The sequence below is a fragment of the Colobus angolensis genome, unplaced genomic scaffold (genome assembly GCF_000951035.1).
Source record: "Colobus angolensis palliatus isolate OR3802 unplaced genomic scaffold, Cang.pa_1.0 Scaffold7, whole genome shotgun sequence".
Lineage (NCBI taxonomy): Eukaryota > Metazoa > Chordata > Mammalia > Primates > Cercopithecidae > Colobus > Colobus angolensis.
This window is the reverse complement of record NW_012120709.1, coordinates 9,172,673-9,190,100: the sequence shown is the minus strand read 5'-3', so window position 1 is coordinate 9,190,100 and position 17,428 is coordinate 9,172,673. Positions and strand designations below refer to the sequence as shown.

At 38.2% G+C, this 17,428-nt stretch overlaps 1 protein-coding gene across 1 annotated transcript; it reads left to right on the top strand.

Annotated features, from left to right (window-relative positions):
* Nucleotides 1-1,418: 1,418 nt before the first annotated feature.
* MMP3 (matrix metallopeptidase 3) lies at nt 1,419-9,756 on the top strand. Its single transcript, XM_011926634.1, has 10 exons — nt 1,419-1,780; nt 2,304-2,548; nt 2,641-2,789; nt 2,950-3,075; nt 4,931-5,095; nt 5,258-5,402; nt 6,267-6,400; nt 6,803-6,962; nt 8,109-8,212; nt 9,327-9,756. The coding sequence occupies exons 1-10, from the start codon at nt 1,676-1,678 to the stop codon at nt 9,425-9,427; spliced, it is 1,434 nt and encodes a 477-aa protein (XP_011782024.1). The 5' UTR covers nt 1,419-1,675; the 3' UTR covers nt 9,428-9,756.
* The last annotated feature ends 7,672 nt before the right edge of the window (nt 9,757-17,428 follow it).

Here is a 17,428-nt window from a genome sequence, read left to right as displayed (position 1 = left end):
TGTTGTTGTTGTTTCCCCCCCCCTCAAAGGAATAGAGAACCATAGGATATTAGTTTTAAAATGTCTTTAGGCCAGGTGCAGTGACCCATGTCTGTAATCCTAGCACTTTGAGAGGTTGACACAGGAGAATCACTTGAGCCCAGAGTTCAAAACCAGCCTGGGCAACATAGTGAGACCTCTGTCTCTATTTTTCAAATAAAATTTGAAAAATCTTTAGACAGAATCTAGTTTAAAAATGAAGCCTTAAGTGTGATGTATAGCCCCCTCCCAAGTAGGCTATCACCTATGTGGGCATCTTCAGTCATAGGGATCTTAATACCACAGAGAAATCCCTTTAAATTTGTTGGCTAAAATCTCTCCAATGTTTATTAAGAAACACACAAAAAATAAAGAAGAAAATGCAAAAGAGATGTAAATGAGAGGAAGAAAAATGGGCACTTATTAAAGGTCTAATAAATGCACATTTGTATCCATCATTCTACTGAATTCTTACTCCCAAGATGCTCTTCCCTTTAGCAAACTAATAAGCAAGTCAGCAAAGAAAGAAAGAACAAACAAAATGTGGTGATCAGGGACGTGTTGGGGAGAAGGATGGTGGCAGGTGGCAAAAGGACTACGACAGTTTTACAAAATGTCTTCCTCTGAATATGTTTAGAGTCTTGCGTTCAAGCGTTTATTATACACCAATAATGTGAGAAACACTTTACTTGACAAAGAAACAGAAAAGAAAGAAAGGAAGAAAACAGAAGAGCATGAGGAGAGAATTTAGAATGGATTCTGTTCTCAACTTCAAATCATTTGCTAATTTGAATTTAGGGAGGAGGGGAAAAGATTGAAAGAGAATAAGACACGTGTAGAAGACAAGGACACAGAGAATTTCAGTCCAGTGAGCAATGTAACTCATTTCAATTCTACAACTATTTATGGAGCAGCTACATGGGCCCATCACCCTTTAATAAATTGGGTACAGAATTAAAACCACCCAAAGGGAATATACTTCCTTCTTTTTCACAGACCCTCTTTGTTCTATTCTGCCCAGGAGATTTTCCTCCTCAAGAACCAGCAAATCCAGTTACAATCAATAACAGCCGTTACAAATCAGTTTCAAAAAAATAAATCACCCCTTCTAAATTTCTTCTAGATACTATCTTCTATGTTTTGAGTATAACTGTATATAGTATAGACTATAGCTATATATGTACACTTTCCACTTACATCTTTTCTTTGCTTTTATAATGTCTTTCTTAAAACTCCTTTTAGAAGTTCTGCACAATTCTGACTTTTACCAAGTCAGCCTACTTCTTCTCTCAAAAACACAAACATAAATTGACTAGAGAACTCCAGTCAATTTTTCCAGAGGGAAAAAAAAATGCTTCAGTTTTCTCCTCTACCAAGACAGGAAGCACTTCCTGGAGATTAATCATTATGTTGCCTTGCAAAATTGGGAAGGCTAAGAGAAATTAGTAAAGTAGGTTGTATCATCCCACTTGGAATCTGAAATTTTTGGAAATGGTCCTGCTGCCATTTGGATGAAAGCAAGGATGAGTCAAGCTGTGGGTGATCCAAACAAACACTGTCACTCTTTAAAAGCTGGGCTCCCGAGGGTGGACCTGCACGGAGGCAGGCAAGAAAGCAAGGCATAGAGACAACATAGAGCGAAGTAAAGCCAGTGAAAATGAAGAGTCTTCCAATCCTACTGTTGCTGTGTGTGGCAGTTTGCTCAGCCTATCCATTGAATGGAGCTGCAAGGGATGAGGACACCAGCATGAACTTTGTTCAGGTAATTAACACTAACTGACCTGGCCAGGTGAAGAACTGCCACAGTAACCTCAAACCATTCTGTGTGTCTTAAAACCCACATAGAATGCTTGAGCTTACTGTGTAGGAACAGGTCAAGAATAGAGAGTTATAGAGTGTTGGAAGTGGAAAGGGTCTCATTATCACACCATTTGGGCTTCTCCTCTTACGTAGGAAGAAACTAAGGCCAGAAAGGTTAGGTGTTTTCTTAAGATCACACACCACCATAGCAGTAGCAGCACTGGGGCTTAAGGCACATGAATAACAAGTGGAGAGTGGATGAACCGTATCTTACTTTGGAACATTTTCAGGGTTTTTTTTAATGCAACATAATTTTAGCTAAATATTTATGTTGCTAGTATCATATTATAAAATTTGGTATTATTTCAGCAAACTAGAGAAATACTCCAAATAGATTAAGAAAAGTGAACTGCAAAACTTACTATAAATAGATAGTTATAGTAAAAATTGTAAGAATGACCTAAAAACTATACTTACTCTGTTAGCAATATCTAGAAAACTACTACGACCTTGAAAAAGATGTGAAACAGTTTGTTAGAAGAAAGGACAGTGGTCCTGTTGTTAAAAAAATCCGAGAAATGCAGAAGTTCCTTGGGTTGGAGGTGACGGGGAAGCTGGACTCTGACACTCTGGAGGTGATGCGCAAGCCCAGGTGTGGAGTTCCTGACGTTGGTCACTTCACAACGTTTCCTGGCATCCCAAAGTGGAGGAAAACCCACCTTACATACAGGTAATGGTTCTGAGAGGTTTTCACATGAGATTAGAATTTTATAAACTATGTCATAGGAGAAAATAGTATCCTCTTCAATTTTTCTCCTACAGGATTGTGAATTATACACGAGATTTGCCAAAAGATGCTATTGATTCTGCCATTGAGAAAGCTGTGAAAGTCTGGGAAGAGGTGACTCCACTCACATTCTCCAGGCTGTATGAAGGAGAGGCTGATATAATGATCTCTTTCGCAGTCAGAGGTATAAAAAAAAAAATCAAAACAAAACAAAACAAAAAACACAAAACACAAAACAAAACAGAACAAAATGTATCCATTCATCTATCTGTTGTTGTTATACTGGAAAAGGCCCAAAAGGAATCCTCATTACCTATCTTTCCAATACTTTTTTTTCCTACTAGAACATGGGGACTTTTACCCTTTTGATGGACCTGGAAATGTTTTGGCTCATGCCTATGCCCCTGGGCCAGGGATTAATGGAGATGCCCACTTTGATGATGATGAACAATGGACAAAAGATACAACAGGTTAGTTACACATCTCTCAGAATGATTTTGGCATTAATTTTTTCATATGCAGAAACCTCTTAATAACCAAGAAAGCTCAAGAAATGAGATGTTCTGGATTTTCCACTGGATCAGAGATCAGCAGAATATATTTTTGTTTTAATTATTATTGAAAATATTTTCAGATGCTTTAACAGTTTTCCTACATTGGTAAGCATAATATAGGAAATATCATTAAGTATTTCTTTAATGACTGTGGATCTTTGTGATCTAGGGGTAACCATTATTAAGAAAAATTTATCCTACCAAAATGCAAACATTCAAGGGATAGCATATTGCACTGAATCTACACCAAAATGTGCTCTTGATGTTGCTTATGTAATTTCCTCCATTTACTTCTTTACTCTTCAAACCAGAAGTCAGAATTAAATTTCAGAAACTGAGATCCTCTTTTTTTTCCCCTGGCTGAGGCATTATTTTAGTACTTTTAGGTTAAAAGAATTTTTATGGGCTCATTCTGAAGGAAAAGACTAACTCCCAAATACAACGTTCGAACTGTTTAGGTAGAAGAATGTTTCTCAGTTCGTAACTGTATATTTTGAGGAATGACATCCAAAGTTTTCAAAAAAACCAGCTAAAACAATTAACACTGCTTCTAAAAACATAGAAAAACAATACTATGTCTGAGGTTTAGCTGGGATTTATAATGAAAATGTAAACCTCTGTAGGACGTACAAATGTGAGTTTAGTCCTGGATAAAATTCTTGATTTGGTTAACGAATTCTTGTAAAGAAACCTTTCTGCAAACTCTCAAATGAGATTGTTCCTAGCATTACAAGTTATACAAGTAATACTAGCAAAAGTAATGTAGATTTACTTACTATATTGATCATAATTACCCAGTGCCTCCCAATTTTAGCATTATGGATGTTTTTAAAAATATGAAGGAAGACCGGGCACGGTGGCTCACACCTGTAATCCCAGCACTTTGGGAGGCCGAGGTGGGTGGATCACGAGGTCAGGAGATCGAGACCATCCTGGCTAACACAGTGAAACTCCATCTCCACTAAAAATACAAAAAATTAGCCAGGCGTGCTGACGGGCGCCTGTAGTCCCAGCAACTTGGGAGGCTGAGGCAGGAGAACGGCGTGAACCCGGGAGGCGGAGCTTGCAGTGACCCGAGATGGCGCCCCTGCACTCCAGCCTGGAGTGCAGATTCAGTCTCAAAAAAAAAAAAGAAGGAAAAAATTTTGAATAAAACCAGTGTGTATGTATTCTTATGTATTCTAAATCTGTTTTGTGACACATGTTAGACATGAGTGGGCGTACTGTGTTTTAAACCAATTTTACAAGTTCTATGACATCTATCATTATTCATGTTTTTAGTCTCAATATGTACTTCATGATGATGAGACTGAGACATCATGAATTACGATGAATATAGTTTCCTTTAACTGAGACTGCAAATGGCAAATGTAAATATATTAAAACAGTGTTTAGCTTTGCGTTGACAAATGAAGGTAAATATTTGGTATGCTAAACAAATGGGTTCATTCCATTCCTGAGTACAAGAAAAGGGACCTGGTTCTTCTGGAGTTAATATGCTCGTGAGGCTGGGGGTGGGTTCGGGAGTGTGGGGGGCAAGTGGATGTAACTGGGAAATCAATCTCAAAGACTGATTTCAGGTATGAGTTTTAAAATACACTTAGCTTTCCATTAAGTGTGTAATTAGTTAATTGTTCAGTTAACCAACAAACAAGGTGCAAAAAGTCCTGTGTGGTTCCAAGAAGCAAAAACCAATACAATGCACAGCAGACCTGTGTAACGTACATGTATTTAAAAAAGAAGTAACTATTGTTTTTGATTTCTTAAATAGGGATCAATTTATTCCTCGTTGCTGCTCATGAACTTGGCCATTCCCTGGGTCTCTTTCACTCAGCCAACACTGAAGCTTTGATGTACCCACTCTACCACTCACTCACAGACCTGACTCGGTTCCGCCTGTCTCAAGATGATATAAATGGCATTCAGTCCCTCTACGGTGAGTGAGGCTGGGAAAATTAGCCATTGTGGTTTTGCAACGATGGTCTTCAGAAGAGCTGTCAAATGCTACATTTAGCTGAAAGCACCGTGAGAATGTTTGGAAAGCACACAAACGGGCATATATTGAAACGTATCACATTTCCCCTAATGTTCCCTTTAGGACCTCCCCCTGGATCCCCCGAGACCCCCCTGGTACCCACGGAACCTGTCCCTCCAGCACCTGGGATGCCAGCCACGTGCGATCCTGCCTTGTCCTTTGATGCCATCAGCACTCTGAGGGGAGAAATCCTGTTCTTTAAAGACAGGTCAGACTGAAAAATTATATTTTCCTATCATTTTAGTCTACAATGCTTAGAAAGGAAAAGACACAGAAACTTGAGAGAGATTTTTAAACATTTAAAACAAAAACGTTTCTTCTGAGCTTGGAATCATTTAGATCTGGTGCTGCCTTTTCCAACATTTCCCTAAAATTGCCAGGTTCATTTTTGAAGGCTCAGGCTGATCTGGTTCCTGTCTTCTAATTGCTATTTCCAAATGTTTTAAGTCACGGTTACTTTTCAAAAAGCATGAGTAGATCTCTAGAATAATACTTTTATTTTTACTTCCTTTAAAAATGACATCAGGATCAACATTACATGTAATCAAGTAATTTACCTACTGATGGATCAATACGCATATGACAAACATTCAAACAGCATAAATGAGAAGAAAATTAAAAACTTTAATTCCCAGTTCCCCCTACATTCATCCAGAGTCAAGACTTTTTGTGTATCCTTCCAGAATCTTTCTACATGTATATAAGAATATATTTATACAGCACATACACGTATATACACACTGACCAGCTTTTGGAAGAGGGTATAGCATACGCATTGTATTGCACACATTGCAGGTAGTTAAAGCTTATGCTGGGCTAATTCATTTGCATGATAGAAAAATTTTTCTTTCATAGAAGACATTACTCTGGAAACCTATGACAGGAGACTCACTGCAGTCTTCTGAAGAAAAAGGAAAGAAATTTTCTAATGGCAATATACCTGATTTCTATCTGTCATCCAACCTAGAATATGAAAGAATGGGGGAAGTCACGTGAGGCAAGATGGTGAGGAAAATATTTTAAAGACGAAAGACTGTTTTTCAATTTACATTTCTTTTTACATATATTTTAGGCACTTTTGGCGCAAATCCCTCAGGAAGCTTGAGCCTGAATTGTATTTGATCTCTTCATTTTGGCCATCTCTTCCTTCAGGCGTGGATGCTGCATACGAAGTTACTAGCAAGGATCTTGTTTTCATTTTTAAAGGTAATTATTACATCATCATTTGTGTAACTTGCTAAAATAAACCCTCTCGTAAGAAATTGAACAATACTTTCCTTTTCCCTACTACATCAAGTACTGGCTAGTACAGTAGTCAAAGGTAATGAAGAAATAATCAGGGCTGATATGATTGTATTTACATTTTATAGATGATAAAAATAAAGACAGGAAGATAAATTACCCAGAGTTGTAAATTCTCTCATTTGACCTTGGTTTATTCATTCAGTCTGCAAATTTTTGTGAAAAGCCCACTATGAACTGGTGACTAAATCTAAAATTTGGGCTACTTCTTTACCATGAAAATCAAAGATGCTAAAGTGTATTTCTAAAGCTAAAGGGCTTAACTGTTATAATTCAATATGACTCTCAATTATTTATATTTAACAGGAAATCAGTTCTGGGCCATCAGAGGAAATGAGGTACAAGCTGGATACCCAAAAGGCATCCACACCCTAGGTTTCCCTCCAACCGTAAGGAAAATCGATGCAGCCCTTTCTCATAAGGAAAAGAAGAAAACATATTTCTTTGTAGAGGACAAATACTGGAGGTGAGATGCAAAAGAAATGACTTTGCATGGAGCCTAATTAGTGAAATTAGTTTCTTTTTTTAAGGAAATCCCCCACCCCAACCTTAGGCCTGCTTCTCTCTTAGTAGGAAGGATGGGACTTCGGACAACTGTGGGAAAGTTCTTATTTTAAAACAGCAGCACCTTAAGCTTTTCTGCTTTGAGTCCCAAATGCAGTTGGCTGGTGCTTCCCTTAGTGCTGTTGCCCCAACTGCCTGGAGCCCCCTCTTCTCTCCTCAACCTATTCAAATCCTGCCCATCCTTCAAGTCCTGGCTCAAGTCTCATCACCTCCATGCAGCTTTCCCTCATGGACTTTAGACCCGTTGGGAAAATGTTCTGAGAATCCAGACCACCATTTAGCATTTCCTTCCCATTGTCTTATAGTTTGGCTCACTGTCTCACTGTGTTTGTTACTGTCTCGTGGTGCTTTTGTCTTGTCTTCCTAACACTACTATATGATATCCAAGGGCTACCTCTAACCTCACCCATTTGTTACCTCTGCCTGATAATGATGGCACATTTAAGAGATGATAAGCAATAGCAGTCCAGTTTATGGATACAACCCAGCACTCACAGACAGGTTGATTCCTGAGTCATTTGCCCAGACTTTGAGACATCGAGGCCGACCATCTGATATCCAGGCAATGGGCTAAAAACACACTTACTGTGCTTTGCTTCTAATCCTAATTCCTTTTCCCGGGAGGCCACTATAGAAGACTTAGATGTGCAGGGTGGGGAGGGCAGGTATATATGGGCCAATTGTGGTAGGGAATTAAAATTGCATTTTAGATGTTGATTCAATTCACTTTATATATATGTTCACACTTTCATGTCTTTGTGACAAAAAGATGATTAAGATTCTTTCTGTCCAGGCTTAAGAAATATGATGACAAACAGCATGTGCTACATACAGCAGGATGCTGCCCCTGTTCTGGATGGAGATATGGCTTTAAGAACTCTTTGCAGTACCATTAAAGTCACATATTTCTATAGTCCCAAATATGCTTAGCGTTTATTTGCAGTACTTGCAAAGTTTAGTAAAATTCCACATTAAACCTAACATGATCTAAGATGTTTGGTAACATGGCCTCTATGCAATGCTGAGCTGTTTCTTTTACTCGGTACAGATTTGATGAGAAGAGAAATTCCATGGAGCCAGGCTTTCCCAAGCAAATAGCTGAAGACTTTCCGGGAATTGACTCAAAGATTGATGCTGTTTTTGAAGAATTTGGTAAGAGGATACTTACTGTGTTTGGCCATGGAGCACTTGAAACATTCTATGATATCAGAGACAAGAGGAGCACTGAAACTTTTTAATAACAAGTGTTTTTTAAGACGAGTTCCCTCTCCAAAATTTTGATTTGCCTACATTTGTACTCATTATAGAACTACTTCACAAAATAACTTGTTTGGAACCATAAAGATAATTAACAAATCTTGCTACTTTATCTTATACATGCATATAAAACCGTGCATATAAAATCAAAGTGCTCGAGTGTCACTTATTCACATCTCGAGCTAACATGTGAAGTCAAGCTTGAATTTCAGATTACCATGTTAGCACAAAAATCCCATCAAGTGGTGTGGCCAGATTTAATATTGGTTAGCTGGCCTTCTCCTCCACCCCATCTTATTGCTGCTGCTAATTCCCAGGGAGATTTTTTTCTGTCTTTCCTGAGTTGTCAGTCATTGCCCATGCCAGTCATTTGCAAATACTTACCTTTCCATGTGCCCAGAGTTTAAAAACAAATACATACATATATATATATATATATATATATATATATATTCTACTCAAGGTAAGTAAGTGGAGGCTGATGATCTTTATTGAAAGGTAACCTGATCACCATGTCTGCAGAGTACTAAAGGGTTCTCTGGTGTTTTGAAATAGTTGCTATGCTTCCTAGGCTGCAATGCAGGAAAAAAGGAGGAGGATTTTTTGGGAAGAAAGAAATAGGTGATTAGAGTTTCCAAGCAAGTGGAGAATTTATCTGATCAGAAGCAGAATAACCCTGTAACCTGTAACCTGGCTTTGTTGTTAGAGAGAGCTGGCATGGAGTGCTGGCTCCATCCTTCCTTGCTGAGTAACTTTGAGCAAGCATCGGAATCTGTCTAAACCTCAACTTGCTCAACCTGTAAATGGAGTTAGACATACAATCTCATAGGGTTGTTGCAGAAATAAATGAAAATAAATTCATGCAACAAGCTTGGCATAGTCCCTGACATAAAGTAAAACTCTATAAACACTTTCTATTTTTAGTTCTCTATGACTCTGAGTTTTGTATATTGTCAAATGTCTTTATTTGGAAAAAATAACTTACTATTTCCCTTGTCTGTATTTGAAGGATTTTTTTATTTCTTCACTGGATCTTCACAGTTGGAGTTTGACCCAAATGCAAAGAAAGTGACACACACTTTGAAGAGTAACAGCTGGCTTAATTGTTGAGAGAGATAATGTAGAAGGCACAATATGGGAACTTTAAATGAAGCTGATAATTCTTCACCTAAGTCTCTGTGAATTGAAATGGGTTTGTTTTCTCCTGCCTGTGCTGTGACTCAAGTCATACTCAAGGGAACTTGAGCGTGAACTCTGTATCTTGCCGGTCATCTTTACATTATTACAGGGCATTCAAATGGGCTGCTGCTTAGCTAGCACCTTGTCATGTGGAGTGATCTTTCCCAAGAGAAGGGGAAGCAGTCATGTGCAACAGACAAGTGACTGTATCTATGTAGACTATTTGCTTATTTAATAAAGATGATTTGTCAGTTATTTTATCTTATTGTTGTGTTTGTCTCAAGGGCAAGTTGTTCTCACAATTTGGGCACATTATGGGCTGAGCATGATCAGTCAGTAGACTAGAGTCTCCATGGCTTGGGGTTCACAATGGGTTCCAGAACTGCAGAGAATCTACAACCTGCCCTCCTCATGAACCCTGCAAACGGGATGCTTATTTCTACCACCTCGACATTTGATGTGTCCTGACATACCTAAGGCAAAAAATCGAGAAGGATCATGACATTGTAGAGTAGGCTCTGGGAAAAACTGTGAAGGGAATCCTGTACTCAGAGCAAATTGCCTCATTTGCACACCTCATTTTACAGGATGAGGAAATCAAACTTGTTTTTGATCTTTTCCTTTTACTTATAAATTCCCTCAGTTTAGGTCCCTCCTCTGACCTAGCAAGCAAACTTCCTCATATCTACCTTATTCACACGTTAAAATATACTCTTGTATGCATTTTGTATCTGCCTGTGCCTGGAGGTAAATGCCCATTAGCAAATGACGATTCTAACATTGGTTTATCATCCATAACTAATATCTCTAGAACAATGCCTGGAACATGATAAGAGCTCATTCCCTTTTTAACTTATCCATTCATCTGAAAGTAATTTACAAATCGTATTCCATGTGCCAGGCATTATGCTAGGTTGTAGGTGTAAGAATCTGAAAATAATGGACACAGCCCCCTGCCCTCATTGAGATTATAATCCAGCAGAAGGAATACATGCAGATAACCACAAATATAAATATGCAATTGTAAATTTCATAAGAGTTATAAAGGGAAAAAATAATAGGAGAATCTACTTTGAACCAGACAGTTTTAGAAGAACTTTTGAGGGAATGGCATTGAAGAATGTTTTGAAAGGAGGTGTGGAGACTAAATGGGGAGATGATGACTTGGACCACATGGGCACACTGGAGAGTTAGGCATGAGAGTAGAATATATAGATATGAGATAGATAACAGGACTCGGTGATGGATTAGATATGCAATTTGATAGAAAAGGAAATGTTCAGAGTAATTCCTAGGTAGCTTGCTTGAGCATAAGAGCTGATGGTGACGGCATTTACTGAGATGGGGAAACACTTGGAGAGAAGATTTATGAAAGAAGGGCAAGAGTTGGGATGAATTTTTTGTTTGCCCATTTTTGAAATATGTTAGAGAAATTCAAGCACCCATGAGCTAAAGGCATCTGAAATGCAAAACAAAGGATATATATATGTGTGTGTATATATGTATATATGTTATATATGTATATATGTGTATACATATATATGTATATATTGTATATATGTATGTATGTGTATATACATATATACACACATATATATGAAACATATATGTATATGGAAGGTTTCAACATTGAGGTTATTCTTAAAGCCAAAAGTATGGGAGAGATCATATGCAGAGAGTTTAAGATAAAACTAATGAATAGCAACATTTGGTCAAAATTTACAGCATTTCTTTATTTTTAAAATTACCTAATTTTATTTATTTCTAATAGGTAATACCTTAGCCACAACACGAACTCCAAAAGTTAAAAGACATTATGCAATATAAACAATTTTCCTCCCACCCGTGTTTCCAACATCTAACTCCTTTTCTCAGAGGTAACCAAGCAGATCTTTCTTGAATCCTTCCAGAGCTATCTTATGCATGCCAAGCATTAATATAATCTTTCAAAATAAAAATGCTACCATGCAAAGTTACACTGTCTTGCTCTTTGATTTCTTTCACTTAATATATCTTGGCAGCTATTCCACATTAGTACATGTAGAATTGCTTTATTCAATCTTTTTTTTTTCTTTAGGTGCACTTAATATCAAGAATACAATACAAAAGGCTCAAGTACAATGAAAAAACACATTTGTCCATTGACACCAATGACAATGCTCTTTTAGCACATGCCTGCTGAATGGAATGGGGATTTAATAAAGTTCACTCCTGAAAAAAATAACCCAGTGAGTCTCACCACAGCCAACATTCTTAAGCAATCTGGTTGTGAAATGAACGTTTATAATGCTTCAAACAGCTTAAACCTGAAGTTTGATATCACATCTTCATGTTTGCTCAGTTCTCAGTAAGATTATCTACAGTATTTACAACCATTCAAAGGCAAATATTAAAACCACATTCATTCAAGACTCAGCAATTCCCATAAATACGTACAGTTATTATGTATCAAAAAAAAAGAATCAAGTAATATAGAGCCTCAAACTAAATGGTTAAATATATGAACTACTTATACTGACAACTAATATTTGATTTTCTGTGACTATTTAAGGTTGGTTTTTAGCAAATAATCCCTTTAAAGGAAAAATTTGCCTCACTTGAGCTTTGACCCAGCAGTTCAACAATGATGAAGTCCATAGTCTTACTGGCAAAACCAATATGTTGAAAAGTCCTCATTTAACGTCTGGATAAGTTCTTGGAAACTATGATTTTAAGCAAAGGGATGCATAAGGAAACCATTTTTCCCATAGGCTAATTGATATAAAGAAGAGTTAAATTTCTATGGCATATTTCTAAGTCACAAAAACATCACCAAACTTCTAAATAAAGACCAAAACACTTCTAAATAGTAAACACTATAGGCCCAGCATGGTGGCTCTACACCTGTAATCTCAGCACTTCGGGAGGCCAAGACGGGCAGATCACTTGAGGTCAGGAGTTCAAGACAAGCCTGGCCAACATGGTGAAACCCTGTCTCTACTAAAGACACAAAAATTAGCAAGACGTGGTGGCATATACCTGTAATCCCAGCTACTAAGGAGGCTGAGGCAGGAAAATCGCTTGAACCAGGGAGGCAGAGGCTGCAGTGAGCCGAGATTGCGCCACTGCACTCCAGCCTAGGTGACAAAGTGAGACTCCATCTCAAACAAAAAAACAAAGTAAACATTGAAATAAATGTGACTTATGCATACATTTAAGAAAAATTGATAAAAAACAAGTAAGATAATTATTTACCCTCTTGTTCCAGGTCAGAGTGTCGAGTGGCTGGAGCCCATCCTGGCAGCTCAGGCCAGCCCTGGATAGGACTCCGTTCCATCATCACAGGGCACGCTCACACCCACTCACACTCGCCAGACTGCGACCATGTGAGCCTCACGTGCACAGCTGTAGGATGTGGGAGGAAACCAAGTACCCAGAGAAAATCCGCACAGACACAGGGAGAACTTGAAAACGCCCCACAGACCATGGCCCTGACCGGAAATTTTTTTTTTTTTTCTCTTTGACATCATAACTAACCCATGTTATTTGAGGACCTGCCGTTTAGAGTTTCTAAGTCACTATGCTCAACAAGGCTAAGAGTAATGCATAGTACATTTTCCATTTTACTGAAATTTATGTGCAATTCATGATTTAAAGCCTCCAGGTTTTCATTTCTCCAAACTGTCCTAAGACATTGTTTGCCTTAGGACCTTGTTTCTCCCTCTATTTTCTTCAAATAGAAATATTTCTCAATTATCTACATGTTCCCAAAGAGGAATTCTTCAGAGGTGGCCGCTTCTTTGGGATAGTGCAAGTCTACCAGGCCTCTGAAGCAAGAGGGATGGGGAGGGAAAGAACTGAAGTGCAAGGTTCATTGGTAAGTTTCACATTAGCCATTAGGAGCTGGGGAGTATAAGAATGCACAGGTATGTTTACTGCGGAACTATTCACAATAGCAAAGACTTGGAACCAACCCAAATGCCCATCAATGATAGACTGCATTAAGAAAATGTGGCACATATGCACCATGGAATACTATGCAGCCATAAAAAAGGATGAGTTCATGTCATTTGTAGGGACATGGATGCAGCTGGAAACCATCATTCTCAGCAAACTATTGCAAGAACAAAAAACCAAACATCACATGTTCTCACTCATAGGTGGGAATTGAACAATGAGAACACTTGGACACAGGAAGGGGAACATCACACACCGGGGCCTGCCGTGGGGTGGGGGGATGGGGGAGGGATAGCATTAGGAGATATACCTAATGTAAATGACGAGTTGATGGGTGCAGCACACCAACATGGCACATGTATATATATGTAACAAACCTGCACGTTGTGCACATGTACCCTAGAACTTAAATTATAATAATAATAATAATAATAATAAAAGTGGCTTTTTTACTTTCCTCTCAAAAAGTTTGAGTGTTGGTGTAGAAACGAGTACTTGACTGTCCCTCCAGGGACTTTCTAGTAGTGGGACTGTCAGGGAAACCTTGACTGAGAATATGACTGGAGAGTTTACCTACCAGGCGTAAACTTCCAGGCACTCTGTTCATTTTGGGCTTTTTCCAGTTTGTCTTCAGTCAGGGCCAGATCACCTTTCATTTTTAGGAAAACAAGTTGATGACTCGGTCAACCATTGTTGATCCGGCTATGCTGGGCCACTAGATTTGCTGGAGGTACTAAATTCGGGTAGGGCGCCTCGCATATCCTGCCTCTTGTCTGCTAGTCGCATCACAAGGATGTTTTCCCCGCGCAGACTCTTGCTGCTGTTGCTTTAGTTTTCACTGAGGTTAAGGTCAACGTTCTTGCCTCCAAAGCTTGCGCATGTGTTTCATATTGTTTCCATTTTAGAATTCATTCATCTCGGACCATCCATTTGAAGTCTGTTTCCCCTTTGAGGAAGAGGGTTTTTTCTTGGTCATCTTGAATTCGAAGAGTCGCCTCCCAGATGCGGCCGTGGTGATCCACCGCCAGCCCCACCAGGGAGGAAAGGAGAGGGGCAGGTCGCCAGCGGAGCCGGATTCGTTGTAGCTCGCCCTGGCTCTTCCCCGGAGTCTGGCGCCCCTCCGCGGCCGCGGGACTCTGTGAGCTCCTGCTTATTGCACCAGCTGCGCTCAAAGGAAGAAATACGTAGCTTATTCAGTCCCCTCTTGGTGATTGAATAAATACATTTATACATTAAATAAATGCAAAAACCAAAGAAATAAAATGTTAAAATAACAAAAACATTAATTTGAAATAAGTGTAAATATTAAAAGAAAGTAATTTTATAACATTTGAATATACTTATGTATTATATTTAAAATTAAAATAGTAAAATATAAATCAAATAAAATTGTATACATCAGTAGATTATTTACAGTATTCAGTGTATCAGTAGCTTATTTTTTAATATTTTGCTATGATATCCAATGCTACAATGAATATCCTCAAGCACACTTGCATATTGGATGGAAAGTCTAATCTTCAAAGACTGAGCAGAGATAGAGGAGCTGGAAAACTATTTGTTGGATTCTCCAACATGAGGGTCACTGATGCTCTTTACAACAGCAGTGTTGGTGAAGTGACAGAGCTGAATTCTGATTGAAGCTGATAGAAAAGTTAGCAAGTTAGGGTGCTTTTGGCTATAGGTAGCAGAAAATCTCAACTGATTTAAAAATTAGGAATTTTCTGGTTCATATTACTTAAAAGTACAGCACTAAGGCAGGTTTTAGTTTCGGCATGATCAGAGTTCTGGCTCCATCACTTTGCGGTTATCTTGATTCTGTCCTTGTGTCAGTTTTACCTTGAGGCTAGCCTTCCTCATGGCAGCAACACAGCTATGTTGTTTAGTGTCCAGGCAACACACCTTCTTAAATCACCACCTTCAAACATGAAAGGATAGTTCTGAGTTTGGACTGTCCTCCTCTTTGGACCATCCCTTACCACATGGTCATCCTAGACCAATCACCATGGCAAGGAGGATCAGTCGATTTCACTGCAGTCATGTTTTTGTTATACAGTGAGGTGAAGGAAAGACATTGAGTCACCAATCTCTGTCCATCTACTACAAAGAGAAACTGGAATGCGAGAAAGTCGAAATAACAGATGCAAATAATTCTTAGGAGACATTGTGCTGAGAAGGAGGTGGAAAATATTTTCTCTGTGCTATCAGACCTGATTCATAGTTCTTACGCATGTCTTAACTGTTAGGCTGGTGGTTGATCACAATAATGCAGAAATATAAGTTTAGAGTAATTCAGTAGCATTGTCATAATCACATAGTAAGTACATAGCCAAGATCCAATTTCATATCCTTCTAGATTCAAAGATCATGTTCTTATTTTGTCTAGGAACCCAGACAGTAAATCAGCCTGGCTGCATTAACTTTTTAGTTTTGACTCCATTCTGAACTAGGGGTTCTGCAGTGTCATACCGCACGACCACATTGGGGCTGCTTCTTCCACAATTCTTTAGTTTAATATCCCCACAGCCCAAGGGCCAGGGTTCTTTTGAGTGTGATACCTAGACCTGCTAAGTTTCTGTGTGCTGTCCTAAACTGTAATGAAAAATGGAGAACCTCACACCAGCTACTCGTGAATTTCCCCAAGCAGTCTTGTTCCAGAAATGTTTGTTTGTTCCAGGTATGTATTTTTGTGCTGACAAGCCTGTCACCTGAATTTGACACCGACCAGAGGCTAAGCCCCAGGGACCAGACATGTAGCCCATGTCAGGACAAGAACAGCCCTAATGGTGACTGATGCTGAATCCCAGAATGATATTTGATAGCTGGCTCCATTCCTCTTGCTTCAGGCAGGTTCATTGGAGTACGTTTGCATTTACAGAAAATCATGCAGTGACACTAGACTGGGGGAGGGACATTAGACTGGGGGCAGGGGAGGAAGGCAGAAGCTGGGAATGTGGTTTGGACTCAGCAATAAACCAAAAGAAATATGGGTTTGACACAAAGGAGAACATAAAAGATGAAGTACAGAATCTCATCAGTTAGTGAGCAGATGGGTTATAATGGCAGAAGCATTTAAGAAGCCTGTTATCACAAATCAAGCAATACGGAGATTAGCCGTGATCCTATTGTGTGAAGGAGCACAGTGGGAAGAGCGCACTGAAGCTACTCAGATCTGGCAGCAATAACTTGTGAAAACAGTTTTCTGTAAAATTGAAAAAGTTGGCAGGGCTTAATTATGAGAAAGTGTCCAACTTGCTAACCTGGGATTTGGGTAGAATCATTCTGGAAGCAGCACAAACATCCTTTGCCTTGATTTACAATCACTGATAATAATCTGTGTGTAAAACTTTAGTGGCTGTAGTGGACCTAAATAGTAATTTTCTTTGGTTGGGAGCAAATTAGCTACTTCTGGAAGGAATATATGTATGTACATTTTATATAATGTATATTATACATAATGTATGTAACGTACATTGTACATAATATATTATATTATACAATGTAATCTATGAAAATCTATTACATTATGCATAATATATATTATACATAATGTACATAACATATATTATGCACAATGTACATGTTTATTATACAATGTATATTATATATAATGTATATATAGTAGATAACATAACTAGATAATGTTATGTGTATTACATATTTATACAATGTAGATCACATAAAATGTATGTTATGTATAATATATATTTAATAGATAGAGAATGAATACAAGTGAGACTTTTGTTTAAGGAACATTATTATGCTGTGTTATGTTTTGTAGTCACTGCTATTTTGAATGTTTTCTGTTTTTAAGATGTTCGAAAAATGTATGAGAATTTGAGTTGAGTCAATTGATTGATTTATTAGATTACTAAGCATTACTTAAGTGTTTAGAAATATCTAGCTTGTTGGATTTTAAGTTTGCATAATAGATTTGCATTATCTGAAAAAATTAGCTACATTAAAAGTGTAATTATGATTTGAAGTGTTGATGAA

Excerpts from the sequence above, each read along its gene's own strand:
- MMP3 (XM_011926634.1), top strand. The coding sequence starts at position 1,676 with ATGAAGAGTCTTCCAATCCTACTGTTGCTGTGTGTGGCAGTTTGCTCA. Across the intron at positions 6,401-6,802 it reads TCTTGTTTTCATTTTTAAAG|GAAATCAGTTCTGGGCCATC; the intron begins GTAATTATTACA and ends TATATTTAACAG. Across the intron at positions 8,213-9,326 it reads TGCTGTTTTTGAAGAATTTG|GATTTTTTTATTTCTTCACT; the intron begins GTAAGAGGATAC and ends CTGTATTTGAAG.